Source organism: Miniopterus schreibersii (assembly GCF_964146895.1).
Source record: "Miniopterus schreibersii genome assembly, chromosome: 10".
Lineage (NCBI taxonomy): Eukaryota > Metazoa > Chordata > Mammalia > Chiroptera > Miniopteridae > Miniopterus > Miniopterus schreibersii.
Window position 1 is genome coordinate 36,618,794 of NC_138110.1, and position 23,396 is coordinate 36,642,189.

Consider the following 23,396-nt stretch of genomic DNA (forward strand, 5'->3'; position numbering starts at 1 on the left):
AAAATAAACCCTGACCTAATTGCCAGGAGAGAGAGCTGCCAGCCTTCCCTCAAACACAAAGACAAACATGGTAACTTGAAAGTCCTACCTCTTTGGCTTTCTGCTTTAATCTCAGTTGTTCTGGATCTTCTTTATTGGCACGACTCTATCAAAGGAAAAGAAAATTTTAATAGAAATTACTAGCATCTAAACACTATAGTTGCCGTTAAATATTTAATAAATGACAATTTTCTCTTGTGATTGAAAACCTTAGCTCCAGGGGGAAATGCCTCAATCTAGCCCTGTGTACTCTCTCCTTTACCACCCCGCCCTCTCATAGTCTGCACTGGCTGCTGCAATTCTAGCCCGGAGGAAGCTTACACTGAAAATGATGCTAACAATGTCAGTCAGGTCCAGTCGAGGCATGACGTTGTTCCTGTTGGAACACTGAAAACTAAAAAACAAATGGTACGGATGAAAGAAAAGAAAAGAAGAATAATTTCTGGCTTAAATGAATGAAAACAGTCAACACTGGCTAATCTTTAGGTAAAACCATTTTGGGGGGAAAAAACATATGGTATTTCAGGACTATTAAAATCAAGAACCTGACTAGCTTTGAACCAAATCTCTCTCTCTCTCTTCGAAAGTGTAATTAAAAAAAAATACATCCCAATGTTTCCATTAGAGTCTCTTACCATCTTTAGGTCCTCTATAGCACTTAACAGAATGCTATGCATAAATGTTCAATAAATGTTTGTTAAATGTCACTTTCCACACTGATTCAGTTTAGCATTCCAAAAATAAACAGTCTTACAGGATTGCTACAAAGAGAGCTACTTTCTATATGTAATGCTATAATGGAACAAAGGGTAAGAAACTTTATTTCTGATACCATGAACATTTGTCCACTGAAAAATATGCTTGGGATAGGTGTACCCTTCTTCTCATTCTAACAAAGATACCTAACTCCTTATAAATCTGAATATTTGTTTTATAAAATGCAACATCAGCTAATTATAGCTAACAAAATAAGAGCCAAAAGTATTTTCCTCTTTCACTAAGCTTACCTGATAGGTTTACTGGCTTATCAGTATTTTTTGTTAAAGGAAAATACAAGAAAGAAATTGCTTAGATTTAAGAGTGCCTTCTAATTTTAGACACAGCACCTTAGTTAAATATCTAATTAAGATTCTACCCAAAACTAGTAACTTTTTTCTTCATTTTTGTCCCTAACCTACTAAAAAACTTCATTTCAGCCCAAACTAAGACAAACTCCTATAGTATTCTACCTATAAGAGAATCAGTACATGTATATATGTATTTATATAAAAATATGTGTGTTTATGTATGTATGGTGTGTAATTTTTTGCCCCAGTATAAAATAGGTACTTGGGCATCAAGTCTTTGTCAGTCAACAATTTTTATTGATTATCCATAATACAAACTGTGCTCTGTGTGCCCCTGTTCTAGGCCTTGGAGATATAGAAATGAAATAACAAGACAAAGTCCCTGCTTCCAAGAAACTTACATTTTAAGAATAAGAATAAAACAACTTTATAAAAGTTAAACACACATAATATGTAAAACATTTATGATGGGGAAAATAAAATACAAATAATTACTGATAGTGACAAGAGCTATAAAGAAAATAATGTGACAGGAAGACAGACATGTGGGGGGGGTACTTCTTTAGCTAAAATGGGAGGGAAGACATCTCCGAGGAGTGACATCTGAGTAGAGATCTGAATGGCAAGAAGAAGGCAGCCATGCAAAGATCTGGGGGAAGAACACTCCAAGCAGCAGGCACAATAATCACCAAAACTTAAAATGGAAACAAGCTTGGGATACTTGAGGAAAGAAAACAAACCTGTGTTACTGGAGCACAGAGAAAAGTTGAGGGAGATAAGGTTGGAGACCATGTGTTGCCCTGTAAGCCAAGATAAGGAATTGGTGTTTAATTTCAGTTATAAGAGCAAGCAACTAGAGTGTTTGGAGCACAGGAGTGCGATGCCACTGACATGACACTTAATGAAAGAGGAGCCTGGCTGCTATGCAAAGAGTGTAAGATAGGGACCCAAGACGGGTGGCATAGGTACACAGAGCAATTAGGGGAGTGTTCTAAAACAAATGTTGTGAATACAAGACTGGAAAAAGATGAGGGCCGCTTGGACTATTGTCAGAGAAGACGATGATAAGTGATTAGATTCTAAATATGTTTTGGAGGTACTGCCAAACAGATTCACTGATGGACTGATATAGGGGTATGAATAGAAAGAAGTCAAGGATGATTCCTAGGATTTTGTCTAAGCAACTGGGTGGGTGATAATTCCAACTTTGTGAGAGGATAAAGACCCCAGCAGATTTAGGGGGAAGGGACTCAATGTTTGGCTTTAGATGCCTAATTAGTAGTCTAATATTTTAAAGGGGGTGGGGAGGCACAAGAGTGGCATAATCAAAGAAAGATCACTGTGACTGGAGCAGAGTAAGTGAAAGAGTGAGTGATATGAGGCGAGCTCAGAGAAGGCGGGGGTGTCAGATCCTGTAAGGCCTTTTCAAATTTGGTACGAAGTTTGGGTTTTATTGTAGTGCAAGGGGAAGCAACAGAGACACACATGCCTTATTATGAAAGCATTATTTTTAAGATAGTATAAAAAATGGATTGTAGAAGAAAAAGATCAGTTAGAAAACATTATAAAAGTCCAGGTGAAAGGTGACTTAGACTAGAGTGGTGACAATGGTGATGAAGAGAAGATGGACACATTTCAGAAATAGAATTGACTAGATTTAAGAAGAGAAAAAAGAGTTAAAGATTAATCCTAGGTTTTTTCTGGCTTGAACCAGGTGAATAACGGTGTCATTTACTGAGGTAAGAAAGCCTATAAAAGTAAAAGTATTTAGAGTGGGAGGAAAATCAGGAGTTCTTTTGGTCACATTAAATTTGAGATGCCTACTGGCCAAACGGGTGGAGATCTCAAGTAGGCAGTTAGCTATATGAGTCCGGAGTTCCAGAATGTAGACTGAGTTGGAAATATAAATTTATGAGGGAATACAGACAGACAAGAAGGCCTAGGACTGAATCCTGGAACACTCCCATATTTAGAAGTCTAGGTAGAGGGGGAAAAGCCAAGAGATAATGAGAGCAAGTATAATATATTATATCCAATAATAACTAAATATTTAATAGTTGTGACCTTGTTTACAGCATAGTAATTAGAAATAAAATACCAATAAACCACTTTATTACATTGGCTGTGTGCTTGCTTGTAATACTTGAAGGCTCAAGGAAGAGCATCTTCCTCTCCCAGCTGCCTTTTCCCACTGCAGAAGGAAATCAGCATGGGGACCGAGACTGTGGGATAGTGAGAAGTTGCACAATTGCAAAGTCGTGGTGACCCACATCCTTGTGGTGGACTGGGGCACCTGAAGGTACAGACCAGTGGCCAAGAATGAAGGGTGATGAGGGAGACTTGGGGAGACTCACCAAGGCATGGGCCAGTAGGATAGAAGCCAATTATATGGACAATAAAAGGAAGGCAGTGGTCATAGTAGTAGCAGACAAGAGGAGTCAGCTAGCATTGCTATTTGGGAGATTAGTTACATTGATCAAATATCTAAATTAAGGACATAAGTAAATATATAGAGAATAATGAGAGCCAAGTTTCTGACTATTTATAAACATGGAAAGGTTAAGTCTAGAAAGAACCCTAAGATATTGACTGGAGTTGGAGGTATGGTTTTATAATATATACACACAAATACAGATTTATGATTGTATTTATATACCTTTGTGTACACATATAATACTATACATGTATTTTCTAGGTTTGTCCATTGAGAGGGCCTACATGTAATGACACCACATCAGCAATGAGCACACTGCATGCTCTAACTGATTTCTGGATATCATCTTCAACTATAAAGATGTAGGAATCCCCTGGAGAAATGGTTGATTCCAGGGCTGGGAAGGAAGAGTGAAAGCTGGGCCTGCGATATTTTGTGCCAGAAAGTAAGGACATGTTCACTGAATGATAGACATGATTAATAGACAGAAAGCCAGCTGGAAGGGTCTCACACTCAGGAGCAATTTGAGCATCAAAATAAATAATGATAGTAATGGATTACAGTCTGTTGAATCAAATACATCCATGAGCCCAAACTGATAAGAATGAATGCATGTATGAATGAATGAATGAATGAATGAGTAAGAGAAAAAGGAAAGCTTTTCCACATAGAAAAGTGCTAATAAATATAGAAGAGATAATTGGAACAAAGAACCACCATATGACAAATATCACAGAGGTGGAAAGTTCAGGCAGACATCATCTATAGATGCTAAAGTTGATATGCAGAGGTTTGATTAGAAATGAGATATACTGGTATACATAATCTTGGAATATCTTCCTATGAAAAACTTATTGTTTACAAAGACGAAAATGGCAAATTTTAAATGGAGAAAATTGGTAGGCACACACACAACCAGGTGATCAAGGTTGCCTTTTGATATGATCAGCTGAGAAGAACATAGCATCATTTTTATCTATTCCTGCCAAGAATGCATGATGTAAGTCCAGTCATAAGGAAATATCAGACTAACCCAGGTTGAGAGTCAGCCTACACAAGGTAGGTCTATACTCTTAAAACCTGTCAAAGACATGAAAGAAAAAGAAAGACTGAGAAAACCTGCTGAAAGAGTCTGAAAAGAAATAGTAAATGAATTTAACACATATTTCTGAATGGGAAAATGGACCATGAAGTGAAAAGAAACAGACTTGAGATAGCTGGCAAAATTTGAATGGGGTCTATGGATTAGATGATAATATTATATTATTCAGGTGTTTACTTGGAAGGTTATACAAAAGAATGTCCTTGTTTTCACAAATACATACTAGAATATTTAGAAGTGATGGGGCATCATGTATGAAACTTGCTCTCAAAAGGTTCAGAGCCCTGGCGGGGTAGCTCAGTTGGTTAAAGCATCGTCCCCAGGGTTCCGATTTGATCCCTGGTCAGAGCTCATACAAGAATCAACCAATGAATGCATAAACATAAGTGGAAGAGCAAATTGGTGGCTCTCTCTTTTTCTCTCGATATGTATTATATATGACCAATAAATTTAAGAAAAGCTTCAGAAAAAGGCTAGAGACAACAGTTGTACAACCTTGTGAATATACAAAAAAACAACAACACCCCTCTGAATTGAATGAAGAATGAAAGAATGATTGTGTGTGTGTGTGTGTGTGTGTGTGTGTGTGTGTGTGTGTGTGTGTGTGTGTGTAAGAAAGGGTAGAGATGAAGCAAATGCAGTAAAATGTTAAAAATACGGAATCTGGAACATCATGCAGCCTTAGAGTAAGCTGGAATCATAGTACTGGTCTAGCATTGTCTCACTGAATGTAATTTACCAGTGGCCAGCCTCCAAATTACCACACAGTAAAAGAAAAAAGAAAAAAAAAGATTCCTGGTAAAGAAGAGAGTTCTCTGAATAGTTCTGGCAACTTTTCTATAAATATGATATAATTTCAAAATAAACAGTTTCTTAAAAAGCGATTCATATGTGATTAGGAACAAATACTCTAAAAGGGGTGGCTGCCCAAAACACTAGAAATTAAAACGAAGGTGTTTAAAACACAAAAACAATACTAGTGTCCAAACAAAGGCCCTAGGCCTGCAAAGAAATGTGGAGCAACAAAATGCAAACTGTAATGGAATTAGCTTTCATTCCATCTGGCACCAAAGAGTCCGGGAAAATGTTTAAATAAGGGAAAAAGGAAATAAATAATAGCTTCATCTATTCTTTCTTTTACTCTATCTCTAACCCATTTCTGGGATCCTATATTTTATTTTGTTCTTCATACCCTGTCTGCCTGCCTACTTTCCACATTTTTCTCTCTCAACTTCAACTTTGCACATATCAATCATATCACTAAAAATACCATGAAAATTGTATAAAACATGTTTTGGAGGAGAGTGGTAGGTATGATGCTAGGCACATAGAAACTGAGAATGAGAAGACAAAAGATATCTCATTAAACTAAATTAAATCAAAGTCACTGTACCATACCATCCTGGATTGGAGAAATTTTATTATAAGAAATCCTTCAGAGAAATCTGAAGGCCTAGTAAAACCAAGACAATCAACCAATGATAAAGCCAATTCTGACTTCTTTACCAGGCCATGTTCACTATAAATCAGGTAGGATCTTACCTTGGCTGCCTTAAGTAACATTTCTCTTTCTTCTAAGTCCTTTCTCTGCTTCTCCAATTGATCCAGCTTTTCAAGAAATTTGAGCTGTGACCTGGTATCACTAGACAGGATGTAATTTTCACTTGTCTGGAAAAAAAGAGTCTTATGATGATCCTAGGCAACACAATCTACATTAGATATTGTTATAAACCAGCTAAAGGCAGTATCAGCAACATACATAGGGAGCTAAATTTTCAGGAGGTAATATTTTTATTTCTGTTAAATACACTTAACAAAAAAATAACTTTAATCACCTTTAAAATCTGAGAATTAAGCATTTAAATTTCAAAGAGCTTCCTGTAATCTTCATTGGGAAAAGGTGGGGGGAATTAAGCCAAGTAGATTCTAACAATAAGAAGTAGAAAGCAAAAGAGTGTACATTTAACTATAAATCTTTTTAGCTAAATTATTGTCTATCTGAGCAGAGTTTAATATGATTAATTAAATCTTAGGCCTAAGAAAGACAAAAACCAAAAAAAAAAAAAAAATCACTTCACTGAAAAACATACCAAAGATGAAAGTTTTCACCCTTATTTCCATTGTTGGATTGCTCTAACCTTGTCAAGTGAATACAACGTCCATCAAAATAACAACATAAGATAAAATGGCAAACATTAAGATCCTAAACCCTGTTTTGAGGATTCCCTTAAGCTATGAACTTGGGGAGACCTACAGTTAAAGAGATTAAGTATACAATTTATAAATGAGAGCCATAACAGAAGTATAATTATGTCTTAATTGTTCCATAGAACTATAAAATTTATGTTGTTTCATTTATTCTGATATTTTAGAGTATAAAACAGTGCTTTCCAATGTAAATACTTTTGGTTTTTTCTTTACCTGATATGCCAATCCATCCCTCCTTTCTAATATATATAAATATGTGTATACGTGCGGGGCAGGGGCAGTAGAGGGCAATTTTCCCAATAATATTTAAGACATCCTGCCATCTATTCACCTCAGTAATTCAGACATCCAAGCTATAGGAGAGGGATTGAGAGAGACTGTATAATTGGAAAATGGAATGTTTTTAAACATTCAGTCCAATAGTCAGTACCTGGTGTGTAAATCCTGGGTACAGCACCACTCCCATCTTTGTTTTATCCCATGCTTATGGCTAATTCAATTAACTAGGACTAGAGATTTCATATGTCCAAGATTCTTTTTAAATTAAATTTTTATTGTTGGTATTTAACTAGATCAAAAGAGTATTACATAGTATAACGAACAAGGATGTACTAATGCTACTTATTTTACTTCATGTGTAATATAAAAAGAATTCTCAAGTACTTTTAAAGTTAAATAATACAAGATAGAATATGGAATACATTATAGGCCAGTCATAGAGATATAAAAATAATAACCGGTGGTTTCTTAAATACTTAATCTTTACCATTTCTGTGTTCAGATATACTGGAAATTTTACTGACAATTTAATTATTTTAAAAAGATAACAAACAGTAAATTAAAAAGGGACATAGACTTTCTAAACCTTAACCCAATCTCATTCCCATGTTAAGATTTCTTCTTTCTCCCCCAACTTGGATAAAACCACCTCTGGCTTAATGAATGCATTTTTCCTATACTTTTCCACATACAAAACATATGAGTGCATCCTCTACTCCTACTGAGTCTCCATCCTTATTTAAACAACAGTATCCCAATCTTATCACATTCTTTCCTGTCTACCCAGTGGCCTAACTGAAGTCTTCATGCGTCATAGATTATGCTGGTTTAGCAATGAAAATATAAGGACCTAGACCAAATGATAAAACCATCAAGTGAATCCCATCTAAAGAAAGCACTATAGTCCCTTTCAACCGGAAAACAAAACACTGAAGCTTCTCTACAGCCACTGACACGCAGATGCCTATAATTTTTCTTCAGTGGGAAAACACCTGGCAGAAAGATCAAAAGCTTTGTACCTCATGTCACTTTCTACTTCTTTACTGAAATCTCAGTTTATAGACTGTGATTCACCAGACAATTATATCTAACCAGGAGAAAGATTATCAAAAGTAGACGGATATCAAATGGGGGGAAAATGGTGGGATTCTGATTTTAAAAGTGGCTCGCTTTTGTGAAATTCATGGAATAAAATTTCCCACACTATACCAATAAAAATAAATCCTATCAGGGATTAACTGAAATATAAAAGACAGGGCCAAACCTGTGACACAGATTATTACAATCAAAGTTTACAAAATAAGTATAATTTTGAAGTAGATCCAAATATAACTAAATGATTATTATTTCTGTTTAACGGAGGATGATAATGTAGCTGCCTTTCTATATGTACAAATTCAGACAGTGGCATTAACTGTATTGAGGACTGAGTGTACAGAAAGGTGAGAAGGGGAAAATCAATCAGGAGAGGCAGTGTACAAGACAGAAAGTTAAGGAGGTATTAGCTTTGAGCTAATTTATTCAGGAAGGTTCCAGATGAGGTAGATACTATTCATTTTGCAAAGTGCTATATGGACCATATGCTATTGACATACAACAAAAGAATTCCATCTGAAAGCTGTACACAATAGAGCTCTGGATACCACTCAGAATAGTAAACTCTACTTGGGAAAATTCTATTCTATACTAAATTGGACATGTTACATTTTGTATAGAAACTGCCCATTGTAAACAAAAGTGCACTATGTATCTCTGAAACAACAGGGTGATTGAGACAGGAATAGGGGAGAATCCAAGTTTGAAACATTCTAAGATCTTAAAAGCTACAGTAAAAAGCCAAAAAGGAAGACTAATTTCCTCACATACCAAAATTGAAGGTAAATTGTTTAATCCCTAAAGTAACCACTGAGAAAGTATCTAAAAAAATATACACAAAAGCCCTGGCTGGTGTGGCTCAGTTGGTTGGAGCACTGTCCCATAAATCAAAAAGTTGTGGGTTTGGTTCCCAGTCAGGATTCAGTCAGAGCATATGCAGGAGACAACTGGTCGATGTTTCTCTCTCACATCAATGTCTCTCCCTTTCTCTCTCTCTAAAATCAATAAACATATCTTCGGGTGAGGATTAAAAAGAAAATTAAAGCTGTAAGAAAAAAAATACATACATACACACACACAAAAGGGAATGAGAAGTACACAATAGATCAATTAAGCAGACAAACAACAAAAGAAATAAATGAAAAAGAGACGAAAAAAGCCATAAGGTGTACAGAAAATACTGAAATAGCAGTTCTTCCTTACCAGTGATTACTTTAAATATAAATGGATTAAACTCCCTAATCAAAAGGTAGAGACTGGCAGAATGGATAATAAACATAATCCAACTATATACTGTCTACAAGAGATTCGCTTTAGATGAAACCACATAAACAAGTTGAATGTAAAAGATGGACAAAGATATTCCATGCAAAAAACAAACCAAAAGAAAGCAGGGGTGGGCTATACTAATATCAGGCAAGATAGACTTTAAGTAAAAAATGGTTAAAAGAGATAAAGAAGTTAAGACAAAGGAGTTAATTCATCAAGAAGATATACACACTAGAGCGGCCAAATGTATGAATCAAACATTGACAGAACTAAAAAGTGAAACAGTTCAATAATAATACCTGAATTCTTCATTGCCTCACTTTTAATAATGGGTAGAATACCTAAACATATGATCAATAAGGAAATGGAGAACACAGTAAACTAACTAGATTTAGTAGACATATACAAACACTTCACCCAATAACAGAATATACATTCTTCTCAAGTGCACATGCAACATTCTTCAAGACAGACCGTAAGGTAGGCCACAAAACAAGCCTCAATAAATTTAAAATGATTAAATCATACAAAGAATCTTCTCTGGACACAATAAAATGAAATTAGAAATCAATACTAGAAGGAAAACTGGAAATTTCACAAATATGTGGAAATTAAACAACAAACTCTAAAACAGTAATAGTCAACCTTTTTCATCTCATGGCACACATAAGCTAATTACTAAAATTCTGCCGCACACCAAAAAATATATTTTTTGCCAATCTGACAAAAAAAAGTAGGCATAATTTTGATTCATTCACACTGGACGGGAACTGTTGTATCAGCTGTTGTCGCTTTTTTATTTGACTATCTACGGGAAACGAGGTCAGTGCCTCTGACTAAATAATCAGATATTACATGCTTTAAAATTTTTTGCAGTACACCTGTTGAAAATCCCTGCTCTAAAACCACCAGTGAATCAAAGAAATCTCAAGGAAAATTAGAAAAGAGATGAATGAAAATAAAAACACAATGTATCAAAATTTATTAATGCAGTAAAGCACTGTTCAGAGGGAAATTTATAGCAATAAATGCCTACATTTAAAAACGAAGGTCTCTAGCCCAGCCAGGCGTGGCTCAGCATCAACCTAGGATCCAAGGGATCAGGGTTCGATTCCCAGTCAGGGCACATGCCCGGGTTGCGGGCTGTAGCCGATCAATGACTCTCTCATCATTGATGTTTCTATCTCTCTCTCCCTCTCCTTTCCTCTCTCTGAAATCAATAAAGATATATTTAAAAAACAAAGAATTTCAATAAATAAATAAATAAATAAACACGAAGATCTCAAATCAGTAACTTACTTTTTACACCTTAAGGGAACTAAAATCAAAATTAAAGTGGGATCATTACTGAGCTTACAGAAATAAAAAGGATTATAAGAGAATACTATGAACAATTATATGCCAACAAATTATATAACCTAGAAGAAACAAATTCTAGAAACATGCACCAAAGAAATACCGATATTGGTTTTCTAAAGCTTTTTCTTCCAATAATCACATATTTTAAAGTCAGTCCAGCAAATTCTGACAAAGATTTATACAAGTGAAGACCTCAGCAACTATATAAATAGCCCTTCCAACGTTCTAAATGAAGCAGAATGGAGAGAAAACACAATGATTCCTCCAGGAAAGCTACCAGTGGTAATGGTAGCTAATACTGCTCTGGATGCCTTTTAATATAGCTAGGACATCATCACAATGACCATTCCTGCAAACTCAAAACCTCATAAGGTTACCCACACGCCATATTATACAAAACCTAGATATCAACATTTCTTGATATAGGGGGAAAAGGTTTATCTTTTATCTTTTTTATTTTTGATTCCTTATCATCTCTCCCCCAAAACCATAATTCAAATAAATCAAGGGCTTTCATCTTGATGATAGCAAGTGATTTGGTTCACACCATTAGGGACAGACAAGCCATTCTTGTATTTAATTGTTTTATATATAAAAGTAGTCAACAATAAGAATGAGTGTCATCAGTATTAGCATTCAAGGCAATCATTGACTTATTAAAAGGAACAGGAATGTTAGCAGAATATAGATCACCTTAGAGAACAGAGCTAAACAATATTCTATTCTAACATATCTTCCTTCCCAATCAAAAGCTTTAGGAGGAGAAGCCTCAGGCAGAACAGATGCATATTTCAATTTACACTGACACAGAAGCTTTAGATATCATTTTAAACTCTATTTTAATTTTATTTGTCATGTAAGTGAATCTAAATAAGGCAAATCAGGAATGAGACTTTGATTTTCAACCAACATGAAATAGGTCTCAACCATTTTCTTTAAAAATATACTTAGAATATAAATCCATACAAAAAAGCTACCCTGAACATGACAAAGAAGAGAGAGGAGTCTCTACTTCTCTGATGATTTCCTTTACCTTGTAAGTTGTCATTCGATGCTGAGCAATTGTTGTCAGTTTTTCTAGAAGGCCTCGCAATCGCTCCTGTGTTGCATGGGAGATCAAATTCACAGCATCAGAGTTAAGTTCCGTAATGTCATGCCTTTTACCTGTGGAAGCAGAGAAAATCCATTACGTGTTTTAGTGGAGGCTGATAATTGAAATAATTAGCACAGCAGGTATTCTGTTCCCCCTGGAAGTCATACCCATTATGAATAAAGGTTTGGAGATTATGATTTTCCTGGTAAAGTCACAACTTCAAAGATCTTAGACATTATATTAATAAAACCTAGCCTGAAGCCTCAGAAAATATAGACATTGTTTCACTTAGCCTCTAGAATCATTCTCCTTGCAAGGTCATTTATAGGACAAAGTTAATAAGAACACAAATCAAGTCTAGCGTTCAGAGAGAAAAATGGTAACTGCAGAAATCAGTGCTGTATTCTGTTAATTTTAGTAATTAAAAAAACAGAAAATTGCATTTAGTCCTATTTGACACTGTTAACAATTTATGACATTTCAATGAATTCAGATTGTGAGTCTCTGTTAATGCCTTGTCTACAGGCATACCTATACTCCTTTTGTCCATTACCAATCATGCTTATGTTCAGATAAACTGACCAGTAATTAGCTTACAAGCTGAAATGGGTTCAAAGCCTCGTCATTTCAGCCATCCATTTGAATAACTTCTTTTTCACCATATCTCCTTCCATAAATAAACCAAACTTTTCTTCCTTTTGCTAACTAGGAATAAACTTTTAGGAAAACAATGTGGAACACATACCAAAAGGCAGAAGTTCATTTATAAATCAACCTTATCACTATTTAAATAGTAATTCTCCAGTGTAGTGAAACCACCCTTATCAACAGAGACCAAAACCTAAAGACACAAGCAATTAGGTAGTCTAATTTTAAAAAATGTTTTTATTGATTTCAGAGAGAGGAAGGGAGGGGGAGAAAGAGACAGAAACATCAGTGAGAGAGAAACATCAATCAGCTGCCTCCTGCATGCCTTCTACTGAGAACAGAGCCAAAACTTGGGCATGTGCCCTGACTGGGAATTGAATCGTGCCCTCCTGGTTCATGGGACTATGCTCAACCAACTGAGCCACACGGCCAGGCAGGCAGTATAATTTAAATGAGCTTTTAATAGTGTTGTGTTTGTTTTGAAGATATGCCTATACACAGAAATTTTTAAAGTATCACTTTGATTTTGCACTGTAACTGAAATGTACTTATATACTCATCAAAGTGTGAATGAGTATAGCAAAAATAAACTTTAATAAAAGCCAACAAATCTTCAATTTAATTCAAAATGCGGATTACAGTAAACCAGACGGGAAGAAGATTTATAAAATTATCCAGCTTCTCCTAAGCCAAATCTTCAAAATGTAGTTTATTACTTTCTAGTAAAACAGAATTCACCATCAATTTTAGATTTAAGAGGGGAAAACACACTACCAAGTCAAATCAACTTTATTACAACAATCTGCATAGCCTGGCTGGGGGTGGCTCAGCGGTTGGGCGTCGACCTAGGATCCAGGCGATTGGGGTTCGATTTCTGGTCAGGGCACATGCCCTGGTTTTGGGCTCGATCCCCAGTCAGGGGCGTGCAGGAGGCAGCCAATCAATGACTCTCATGGTTGATGTTTCTATCTCTCTCTCTCCCTCTCCCTTCCTCTCCCTGAAATCAATAAAGATATATTTTTAAAAATAAATAAATAAATAAAAATAAAACAGTCTGCATAAACAAATAGTGGGGGCCTACTACCGAAGGGACAGTACAATTTCAAAACAATCCAATGATTAAAATTATAACTACACATAGGGTAGACAGGGAATGACATGCCAGTTCATGCTTAAATTAAGACAATGAACATTTAAAAATATTTAGTTTTGAAGGGAAACTTTGAAAATAATTTTATATGTATTCATAAAACAGATAATTTATCCTGTGCAAAAGATAATATTTTAAAGTATTAGAAATAAACAAGGCTGGGATTTGTAAACAATTCCAGGGCTTAGAGAACAATCAAATGTCCTATATCGTTACTAAACCTATTTAAAAAATGACAAAGTTACAAAGTTACTACTGTAAGAAAAATTCCCACTTTTAAATGAAACACTTTCACAAAGTCAACATAACTGATTAAGGAGATCTAGTTGGTGCTTACAGGCTTGTTATGTGATTTTACAGAATGTCTGTGCAGTTTAATTTAGGTAATTACAAAGATGAGAGAACACTAGCATGTTTACTCTCCTAACATACTTAAGAGAAAAATCTTCTTCCAAAAAAATCTTTTTTGGTATATTTATAATTTCTGTTACTAACTAAGGAATGGTTTTAGTTTTTACCTGTTGTGTAAAAAGGGAATTTTACTATAAATGGAAAACATTCCTAGAAATACATAACTCCATTCACTCTGTGGTCTTTTTTTAAGCCTAAGTAATTCATAAGTAAGTTTTGCAATTTCTCATCATATTAAATGACGTTTGTGCTTCATCAAGAACTGAAAATACAAATAGTTATCCCCAGAATTCTCCTTGCAAATGGAGGCTGCAAACTAATGTGGTCTCTTGTGTATAAAGTTTGATGAGAATACAGTCTTGCCTATTTGTTTATATACTGTCTACGGCTGCTTTTGTAATAACACCAGAGTTGAGCAGTTGTGATACAGACCACATGGCCCACAAATATTTACTGTCTGGCCCTTTGCAGAAAACAATTGCTCATCCCTGTCCTAAATGATCAAAAATGCTCTTTCGATGTTAAAAATTTTCCTATCCTATAATCAAGGCTTAAGTCAAACTAGAAATAAAATATATAAGAGGGGTAGGGAGTTGACAAAATTAAGTATCTACTTATACTCTACCAAAGCTTTAGATAATTATATGGCTATAAGGAGTTCAAATACTAGGAAATTTCCCAAGCTGTCACAGAAAGATATAGTGCTTAGGCTTGTTCAAAAATTAAAGTACAGTACAAAATACATACGCAAAGAAGAAAACAAGAGCCAGAGGTGCAGGGGAGAGAAAATAGGGGTGGAGGAGAGAGAAGTCAAGCAAAACACAAGCAAACAGAAAACAAACATTTATAATCAGCTCTTCTGAATTCCTATCCTTTGGATTACTTGTAAATGCTAGCCTTTCATGATAAAAGAAAGATAATATATACCCAACTTAAATTAAAAATTTTTTTAAAAAGTAGTAATTTGTATGGCATATAGTAGGAGCTCAAACATTTCTTTATTGAGTATTTTGAAAAGTATAAGTAAAATATAGTAATGCACTTTGTAGTCCTTAAATATACCGTGGGTTGTGTCAAAAATCAGAAACCTTTGTATTTTTGTGTTAGACGTTCAATATAAAATAAAGGTTCCTACTCACATATATTCAAAGGCCACTAACACTGGCCCCAAATTCTACATGGATGAAGAAGACGACCTGCTCTCCAATAAGTCCCAGGGTCAGGACTCAAGAAATGAGATGAAGTCTCACACACAATACCTCTCCAGTATGTCTCTTTTTCCAGTTAATTTGAGGAGATTATAGTCTTTCACATTAATTCAAGTTTGGCATTAAACAACAAAAAAGCTGTTTGGCTCCAGAATAAAGCTGGTATGTTCTCTTGAATTTCCTTTCACATACTGTAGCCACCTAACAGCTACTGGACCTAGAAAGAACACTAATATTCTAATTTAGTTCTTTTAAAGCAAGGGTGGGTTTGAATTTCAGGACTGAAGATAAGGAAAGGGGGAATTACTCTAATAGCTGTGTCTTTATTCCATAAACACAAACCTGTAACCTAAGTGTGCATATACATGTCTAAAGGCTAACCAAGAAAGAAACAGGACAGAAAAAATGTATATTATATGCATATATTCATATAAAAATATTAAGAAATATGAATAAAATGTTAACTTTTATTTTTAAAATAAAATATTTCTTTCTGTAACACCCATGAAACTTTAATTATTTCCAGTCTTATGTAAGCCTCAGAGTTTAAGGAAGACCAACCAAGGCTATTTCTTGATAACATTTTCCCTGGAACAGGCAGTCCTATCAGGTCAATAATCGTAAGCTGGCACTTACCAATGTCCAAAATTCTCTTTTGCAGAGCTCCAATGAAAAGAAATGGCTCATCTTTACATGACTGAACGAGTGTGCCAACCAATTCAGAGTTTGCTGCTAAGATGCAGGCATTTTCTTCATTGAGGTTGACCCCTGCCATGAAAGTCACATCATTGATGTCATCTTCATCTCTAATAGGAAGGAAAAAAAAAGATACAGCTTTTTGGTAGTGGCAGTGGTGGTATTTATGTGTGTGAATGATTTAAGAGAACAAAGAATTAAGATATCTCCTTATAACAAAAGAAATGATCTTACTCAATTCATCCAAGCAAGAGAAGAATGGAAGAATGGTTTCTTCTCCTATAAGCCTTTAAAATTAATTGGTATCTCTCTCTACCCATTGTGTACATTTACTCTCAGAAAAATAAATGAGAAACAATTTTGTCTTCTAGTGCTCATCTTGCCCTCTCTTTGTTTAGCAAATGAGATATGCCGAGAGTAATTCCGAACTTATACTAAGTTATCCACAAATACCCTACAATGAAAGACATAGAAATGAAAACAGACTTCTTTGTTTTCATCCAAGATGATTAAAAGCCCTTCAAATTTCCCGAGTGCACTCCATTGTTCCAACGAAGGGCAGCAGAAATTGCCTAGTCCTCAAAGGTTCATAGCTACATAAAGGCCCCTGAGAAGAAGCTTTCTTGACTGGCTATTCTGAAACCAAATGGTTAAAACTAGTTTTGTTTTTCTGCTTCAGACATTTGGTGTGCTCCATCTGTACCAACTGCATTCCTTAAACCACAACCTTGAGTAAAGGGCTGTAAAGGGCCTATATAAAACATGTAAAATGACATACACATGCATAAAAGACATACATATAAAACACAAAATATGCCTGAGTACCTTATATTACACCAGCAAAATTAAATAGTTGTTTTTATCTAGTAGAAATGCTACGTGGCTAGAGTACTACAATGAATATATATGTTTAAGGGGGAGGGAGGGAGAGAGGAAGGGAAGGAGAGAGAAAGGCTAAAATTCCTTCACGGCACCTTTATAAGAATATTACTGATTATAACTCATACACCAATGCATAACATAATTTGCACAAACATGATCATAAAAAAAGATGTTTCTCTTTATTGCATGGGCCAAATATACGGTATATCATGTAGTTTCATGTCAATAGATTTAAATTATGAACCTCCCTGTGGTAATGCATTGTGCACAGAAAAGGGAAATAAATTTTAATTGTCAAGTGCTCAAGAAATGAAGGCCTCTGATGTTTACCTTTAGAAAGCAGCACACTGGGGTGGGAAAGACTTTATATTCAAAACATACATAAGAGATGCAAAAGAAATGAAACAAAGTAAAGTGCTATACATAGAAGTTCAAAGTAAAGAGAAAGAACAATGGTCCTAGTTTTAAAAAATCAGTATCTCAAACCACCAAATGAAATATGGACTATAAATAAACCATATGTAAATTGTTGAATTCTACCTTTTCAAATACCACAGAGGTATTGTTAGAGGTATGAGAGGCCAAGAATGGTTCTAAGACTCAATTTGTCCTCTATGTAAATAAATATGCCCAGAAACATCTAAACATCTAAATTGTAAGAATGGTGGAGACCATAAAACTAAAGGTGAACCAAGATCTGAGTAAAAATATATATTTTAAGAGATCTGAGTAAAAGATATTTTAAAAAAACAACTATCAAAGGAATAAAAAGACAAGTCACAGACTGGGAGAAAAATATATGCAAAAGATACATCTGATAAAGGATTGTTATTCAAAATATACAAAGAACTCCTAAAAGTCAACAATAAGAAAACAAACAACCCAATTAAAAAGTGGACCAAAGACGTGAACAGAAACCTCACCAAAGAATATAGATATATAGAAGGCAAATAAGCATCTGAAAAGAGGATCCACATCTAATGTCACCAGGGAAATGCAAATTAAAACAGCAAGATACGACTATTAAACAGTCAAAATTCTGAACACTGACAACACCAAATGCTGCTGAGGATATGCAGCAATAAGAACTTTCATTCACTGCTGGTGGGAATGCAAAATGGTACAGCCACTTTGGAAGACAGTTTGGCAGTTTATCACAAAACTAAAGATACTTTTATCATATGATCCAGCAATTGTACTCCTTGGTGTTTACTAATAAAGGAGTTGAATACTTACATCTACACAAAAACATGTGCTTGAATGTTTGTAGCAGCTTTACTCATAACTGCCAAAAATTGGAAACAAACAAGATGTCCTTCAGTAAGTAAACTGTGGTACATCCAGACAATGAAATATTATTCAGCACTAAAAAGATATGAGCTATTACACCATGAAAAGACATGGAGGAAACTTAAAATATATTACTAAGTGAAGGAAGCAAATGTGAAAAGGCTACATACTGGTAATTTCAACTATATGACATTCTGGAAAAGGTAAAACTATGGAGACAGTAAAAAGACCAGTGGCTACCAGGAGTGAAAGGGGAGGAGGGATGAATGAATAAGTACAGCAGAGTTTTTTGTTGTTTTTTTTTAAAAAAAAAAACTTCTTTTAATATTTCTTTTCTTCTTTTCTTTTTTTTAAAATGTCTTTATTGATCTCAGAGAGAGGGAGAAGGAGAGAGAGATAGAAACATCAATGATGAGAGATCATTGATCGGCTGCCTTCTGCACGTCCCCCATGGGAGGTTGAGCCCGCAACCCAGGCACGTGCCCTGACCAAGAATCGAACCAAGATCTCCTGGATCACTCACTGGCTGATGCTCAACCACTGAGACATGCCGGCCAGGCTACAGAGTATTTTTAGGGCTGTGAAACTACTCTGTACAATACTATAATGGAGGATATATGTCATTATACATTTATCAAAACCTATAGAATGTAAACACCGAGTGAACCATAATTTAAGCTATGGGCTTTGGGTGATAATGATGTTTCAATGCAGATTTATCAATTTTAACGGAGGACCACTCTGGCTGGGGATATTAATAATAGGGGGAAGTTGTGCATGTGTGAAAGTAGGAGGAATTCTCTAATTTGATTTTACAGTGGACCTAAAACTGCTCTAATAAACAAAGACCAAGCACACCTCAATGAAAAGTCAGTTCACTTCAAAGCAGAATCCTAACCAGTTACTTTATATCTATAGACTCAATTGTTTTCCTCCTCTGAAAACTGAATAACTTAGAGTAGGTGCTTTCTAAGGTCCCTACTTAGAGGGACCTTAGGAGGCAGCTCTCTTTGACCAGATACAGAACAATCACCAAGGTGTCCTGTGAAGTGAAACAAACAAAAAACCCAAGGTGCAAAATACACTGCACCTTGAAAAAATTACACAAACCCACACGTGGACATAGCATATTTCTAGAAAGACACAGAAGAAATTCTTTGGAGAGGGAAATACAGAAGCAGAGATAGGAAGAAGACTTATGCCATATTATACTTCTTTCTGCCTTTTGAATGTTGTACATTACCCAATGAAAATGATTACCGATATTTTACAAAGTAAGTAAATAAACATTTAGAGAAAGAAAACTGGAGATAGAAATTAAGATGAAGTTTAGACATAGAACCTAATCCTTCCCTTACAAATAAAATCAGAATTGTACAAGGTGTAAAACACATGGCCTTCATACACATGCACACAGCACTGACTGTTTACAATCTCAGATGTGTGTCAGACACACAGGAGGGTTTCTGCATAATCCCTGTTAAGATCACACGCATGGTCTGGAGAGACCAATACCAGGCCTACTTACTACCAGTACCTAGCACAGTACTAGAATATAATAGAATTCATCAATGAGGAGATGGACCCATGGTTTTTAGAATCTTCTTGCAGCCCTTTTCTTCAAATAAGCCGGGAACTAACTGCCCAATAAGATTTGTTCTTGTCTGTCTTCCCTCCTTCTATTTGACCATAAGCTGAACACAACTCCCTCTAGTACATCTGTCAATTGCTATGGTTACAGAGGGCAACACGAGTAGAGGAAGACCCCTCCTGAGGAAAGAGAAAAAGGTGCCACAATAAATAGTACCCACGCCATTTAAAACTTTCTCTAAGTAAGGAGGCAGACTGAAGGAAAGCAAAGACAACACAACACAGTGTTATAGCAGCATTATCAATAAGGTTAAGGCAGGCGAGGACAGTAATAAAGGTTCTGATGTTGAAGCATATTTGTGATTCTGGTTTGGTTTGAATTTTACAGAAGAAAGTGAGAATCTTGGAACTGCGTCTTCAAGTCTGGTCTAATGCAGTGCCTTATGATGAAGGCTCTGTGAAAAACAATCTGTTTTGTTTTAAAAGACACAAAAAATGCCCTAGCAGGTTTGGGTCAGTGGTTAGAGTGTCAGCCTGCGGACTGAAGGGTCCCGGTTCGATTCCGGCCAAGGGCAAGTACCTTGGTCGCAGGCTCAATCCCTGGCCCCAGTCGGGACATGTGCAGGAGGCAACCAATCAATGTGTACGTTTCTCTGTCTCTCTCTTTCCCTTCCACTCTCTCTCTAAAGCAATGGGGAAAATATCCTCAGATGAGGATTAAATAAAAAAAATTTTTCAAAGACATGCAAAAGAGAAATTTAAGAGTAACTCAGAAAAAAAGGCTTCCAATTTAAGATTGTGTGGAGTGTAATAGGGGTCTATGCAGACATGAAAAAGTATTACCTAATTATCATTAATATGTTGCATTCTGGCTTCTGAAACAGATCTAATTCTTTAGCTTTTGATAAAGTTAACCACTACTAGTGTCTGCCTTAAATCTCTCCCACCCTCTTAAGATCAATAATAGCACCAGACTACTAATTCTTCTGAAGTAGAGCGAATCACATCACTTTCCTGTTCAAAACCTTTGATGTTCCCATGAACTTGACCTGATTTCAAGGCCTTCCAGGTAATGACCTTAACTAGCTCTCTTCCCTCCCATTATTCAACTATCAACTAACTCTTATTGATTCTGGCTTTTGCTCAGGCTATTCACTTCCTGTTCTAGTTGTCAACTCCTCTTGCTCTATTATCTTTCAGCCGTCAAAGCCTTATCTATATCCCAGACCTACTTCAAATGCCTACTTTAGAAATGCTAGTTTAATTTGTTTTTATACTTTTCATGAATTTTCCAATTACTACAACTTTTGAACTTCTGAGAGCACACTTTAACTCTGTTATGGTAGGTTTTACTCTGTCTTCTAATAACCAATGTAGTTGCCTTAACCTCGAAGTAGAAAATTTTATTGATATTAAATCTTTATCACCTTGTATAGTATGTAAATGATCCTTAAATGGTTAGGGAATTTCTATGTGCTCAGGCAGTGTGCTGTCCATCTATTACAATGTACTGGGAAGTAGAACAGAAGGTAAAAATGATAGGGGCTCTTAGACAAACTGTATACCATGGAATCCCAAATCTGCCACTTATTATCTATGTGAAATAAAGCAAATCAATTAGCCTCTCTAGATCTGCATCTTCAGTATGGGGACATTATAGTCCCTACATCTTAGACTAAGGATTGAAGGAAGTAATTCATATCATGGAAAAATTACCTTAATATATATAAGGCTCCTACAAATATCCAGGGAAAAGACCAAGGGTCCAATGGAAAAATAAAGCATATGGGTCATGTTAACAGAAAATTTAGAATGACTCAAATATATGATGTTCTATCCTATTCATAAGAGAAATGTAAGATACAGTCAAACCTCAGTTCTCCAACGTCTCCCACCTTGAATAATTCCGTTTTCGACCAAGTTGTTCATGGAAAAAAATGTCTCCATTGTTGCCCAAAACTTCAGTTTTTGACTTGATAACCCTTTCATGCTGATACCTCAGCAAGACATAAAGTGTCTCTCAGGCAACAAAGGAGAGAATGCTTTTGTTGCTGGCGAATAGATGATTAGCACAATTTTAAAATATAAAGAGGCCATCAAGAGTGCTGATGTTGCTAAGGGTGTGAAAGCTCACAAAACAACAATCACAGACAATAGAAGAGGTAGAAAAACTGTTGATTGGATAAACAAAAAGCAGTTAGCCAGTGATAGCATTTCTGAGGCAATGATATGTGAAAAAGCTAAGATGCTACATGCTGAGTTCCTGAACAAATGCTGAAAGTGATTTCTTTAAGGCTAGTAGGGGGTGGTTCAATAAATTTAAGAAAAGAAGTGTTTATTTATAGGTTAAACAGTACATTAGACATGTACTGTATATAAGAAAGGTTAAAACAAGGAATCATTTGTGGGTTTGGAATGGATTAATGCAATTTACCTTGTTTCTAAGGGAAAAAATGATTCGGTTTTCTAACGAATCGCTTCTCAATCAGCCTTCCAGAAGGAATTAAGTTTGAGAACTGAGGTTTCACTGTATAAGTTTTCACCTGTTAGATTGGCAACTTTCTTTTAAGTTTATTAGAACACGTGAAAATATGCTACCTTAAGCTTTGTTGGTCAGAGTATAATTTGTTAACACAACCTCCATTAGAGCTGTTTGACATTATCTGACAATGAATAAGCTGCTCTTCCTAAATGTTCGTGGAGTAATACTATCTACAAAAATAACATGTAACCTCCTATATTATTTTCTAAAAGTGGATTTTAAAGAAAAGTTCTAAAAACCACATTAAACTCCTAGTTGTTACAAGAGCTTCACTAACAGAAGTAATACATATGCATTATTCATCCATAAATATCTTATTACTTCTCTCTAAAATATAAGGACTCTAAAAAAAATTAACCACAAAGCATTACCACACTTTCAAAAAATCTACAATAATTCCTAATTATCATCAAATAGCCAGTTCAGTTTAAACAGGCCTAACTATACAAATATACAGAGGTATTGTATTTGTTACTTCTAATTCTAAAATAGTAAGAATAAAACATGAATCTCTGGCACCCTCTGGTGTTTAAGAATTATATAGCTTCCCTTATTCATCGCAGGTATACTGAGAAGCAGAATAGAATATATGATTTTCTAAGTGAAAAAAATCATGAACCAAAACAATTTTCAAACAGGTAGTTATGAAAAAGTAGGCAGATACTACTCTGTTATTACACCTCATCCAGTTGTCAAGCCAAGATTTAATGCCACACACTAATACCTCCTCTTATTTAACAAGTGTCAACATTTCAACAATAATTGAAGTGATATTGATATTAAATATCCAAGAAGGCAAACTTAAATAAAAAGACATCACTCTAAAAAGATGTGTATACAACCAGATATGACTCAAATTACTAGCAAGCATTATACACAATGAAAAACTGTAGCTTAGTGCAAAAATAAAAGATAACAACTTTTAAACTGAAATAAGAAGGACCAAGCTATATGAAGACTGGGGGGACAGAATCCAGGGAATATCACATCTAATAAATATGGTAGGGACACAACTACTATGTTTAAGAACAGAA

At 35.3% G+C, this 23,396-nt stretch overlaps 1 protein-coding gene across 1 annotated transcript in view; it reads right to left on the minus strand.

Annotated features, from left to right (window-relative positions):
* Positions 1-23,396, minus strand: part of TAF4B (TATA-box binding protein associated factor 4b) — a 100,205-nt gene that overhangs the window by 28,574 nt on the left and 48,235 nt on the right. The window contains exons 10-13 of the mRNA XM_081150037.1: positions 15,999-16,168; positions 11,886-12,016; positions 6,185-6,310; positions 89-145 (exon numbers count right to left, since the gene is read on the minus strand). Coding sequence (XP_081006163.1) covers positions 89-145; positions 6,185-6,310; positions 11,886-12,016; positions 15,999-16,168 — 484 coding nt within the window. The remainder of the gene's footprint in view (positions 1-88; positions 146-6,184; positions 6,311-11,885; positions 12,017-15,998; positions 16,169-23,396) is intronic.